At 48.7% G+C, this 1,780-nt stretch overlaps 1 protein-coding gene across 2 annotated transcripts; it reads right to left on the bottom strand.

The window, feature by feature from the left end:
- Positions 1-432: 432 nt before the first annotated feature.
- LOC133917556 (uncharacterized) lies at positions 433-1,447 on the bottom strand. Of its 2 annotated transcripts, none has more exons than XM_062361438.1 (2): positions 1,178-1,447; positions 433-1,044 (listed from the first exon to the last, which is right to left on the bottom strand). In XM_062361438.1, exons 1-2 carry the CDS (start codon positions 1,306-1,308, stop codon positions 675-677), a joined length of 501 nt encoding a protein of 166 aa, XP_062217422.1. In that variant the 5' UTR covers positions 1,309-1,447; the 3' UTR covers positions 433-674. The 2 variants fall into 2 exon arrangements, with proteins under 2 accessions (XP_062217422.1, XP_062217423.1); XM_062361439.1 differs by having other exon boundaries at positions 1,184-1,432.
- Positions 1,448-1,780: the final 333 nt, after the last annotated feature.

The following is a 1,780-nucleotide window of genomic DNA, read 5'->3' as shown; positions in this document are numbered from 1 at the left end:
GTGTCGGTTCCAATTAAGAACCGAAACTGATAGTCACCGACTATCAATACCGAGTAGTCAGTATCGCTTCAAGAATCATCACTGATGACGATTTTGAACCGACACTGATAGCCTGCTATATAGTAGTGAGTACCATGTTTCACAAAAGTTGTTACCGTAACTTTCATCCAAGTTGTTAGCTAATTTTCACTGAGGTTGGTGCCATATGTTTGGATAAGTTGCTACCTAACTTTCATATTAAGTTGCTACCATAACTTTCATCCAAGTTGTTAATTAGCTAATTTTTACTGAGGTTGCTACCATATTTTTGCATAAGTTGCCTTCTAACTTTCATACAAAATTGCTACCTAACTTCACTGAAGTTGCTAATAATAACTTTTTAAATAACTTGCTAACAGACATATATATATCTCTAAATATATACATACCTCGTTTTGTAGAGCTTATTGAATAGAACATAATGGTGCAAATAGAACTCGAAATGAATGCTCAATGAAAACTATCATCAATATGCTCGCCCGAGGGGAGGGGAGGGGAGGACGTGGTGGAGCATACTAACCTATCTGCTTCAACGTAGTTTGTATACAAAATTAAGCAACATCCTGACTGACATGCAGGTCAGGTCTATTTTTGTCGTCCTCCTCGACTGACCTTGCATATCTCTTACGTAGATACTAGCTATAGCAACTGATGACCTCGGCGAGGAGCTTGTACCGTCGCACGCGCACTTTCGCCCTGAACCGTGGCTTCCCTGTGTCGGTCTGCGCCTTCCTCCCTTTCGTCGCCACCAGCCGTTGCACCACCCTCTTGTTGCCCTTGGGCTTCTTCACCGGCTTCCCGGGCTCTGCCGAGAAGGCTGATCTTGAGCATCCACCGCCCGGCCTCTCCTTGACGTAATCACCATCACGAGAACTGTTCATCCTCCGTTTCGACACCGCAGCTGGCGCCTTCACCAACGAATCATCCCCGCCTCCGCGCTCCTCTCTCAGGCACCAGTTGCAGCTCCGGTAGGCCGCAGCCCTCGGGTACAGGTCGCTGCAGTATCTGCACACACGTACGCGTGCATATGAGCAAGTGATCGTACGTAATCGGCGGAAACCTCCACGAATCGGTCGAGCAAACAGAGAGCGAAGCAATTACTGAATACGTATGCGTGTGCTCGACTACTCGTACGTACGTGTACCTGTGCTGCAGCCGGAGGCGGCAGAGGTCGCACCGGAAAAGCTCGCGCGGCAGGCCGTGGTCGCCGCACATGCAGCATACAGTGGCAGCGGCGCCGGCATGGACGTCGGAGCCGGGGGACGCCATGGAATCGAGATAGATGGAAGGACTGATTCAGCCGGCCATGGACGGATATATAGACAGGTGAACTGAAGACGATAGAAAATTAAGGCCGTGTACGCATGAGGCTGTCACATGCATCCATGGGACGGGGTAGCTTTCATGGCGTCAGGGACGGAGGAAAACGAGAGAGTCGAGTAGACCAGACCACACACGCATGCACGCACGGGTTTGAGACTTTGAGCGTCTGTACGTTTGTAGTGGCTGCTAAAGAAAGCAAGGGCGCGTGACGGCTATCGTGGACTGAGGGGCGAGAACCGAAGGGGTGGCAAAGTAATCCCGATATGGTACGTGGATTATGTAGAGTTTCTTAAAAAAATTTGCCGAAACTACGTAAAGTTTCTGCCTGAGCAAGTATCATCAAGATCCTTGACATTTTGTATATTAGTCTTTCTAGCCCTTGCCAAGACCTTGTCAAATCAGATTATGACTACAACCT

This window comes from Phragmites australis, chromosome 5 (genome assembly GCF_958298935.1).
Source record: "Phragmites australis chromosome 5, lpPhrAust1.1, whole genome shotgun sequence".
Classification (NCBI taxonomy): Eukaryota; Viridiplantae; Streptophyta; class Magnoliopsida; order Poales; family Poaceae; genus Phragmites; species Phragmites australis.
Note: the sequence above shows the minus strand (reverse complement) of the source record. Positions and strands in the feature narration are given on the sequence as shown.

Coding starts and splice junctions, on each gene's coding strand:
- LOC133917556 (XM_062361438.1), bottom strand. CDS start 1,308: ATGGCGTCCCCCGGCTCCGACGTCCATGCCGGCGCCGCTGCCACTGTA. Junction 1,045..1,177: donor CGGCTGCAGCACAGGTACAC/GTACGTACGAGT, acceptor ACGTGTGTGCAG/ATACTGCAGCGACCTGTACC.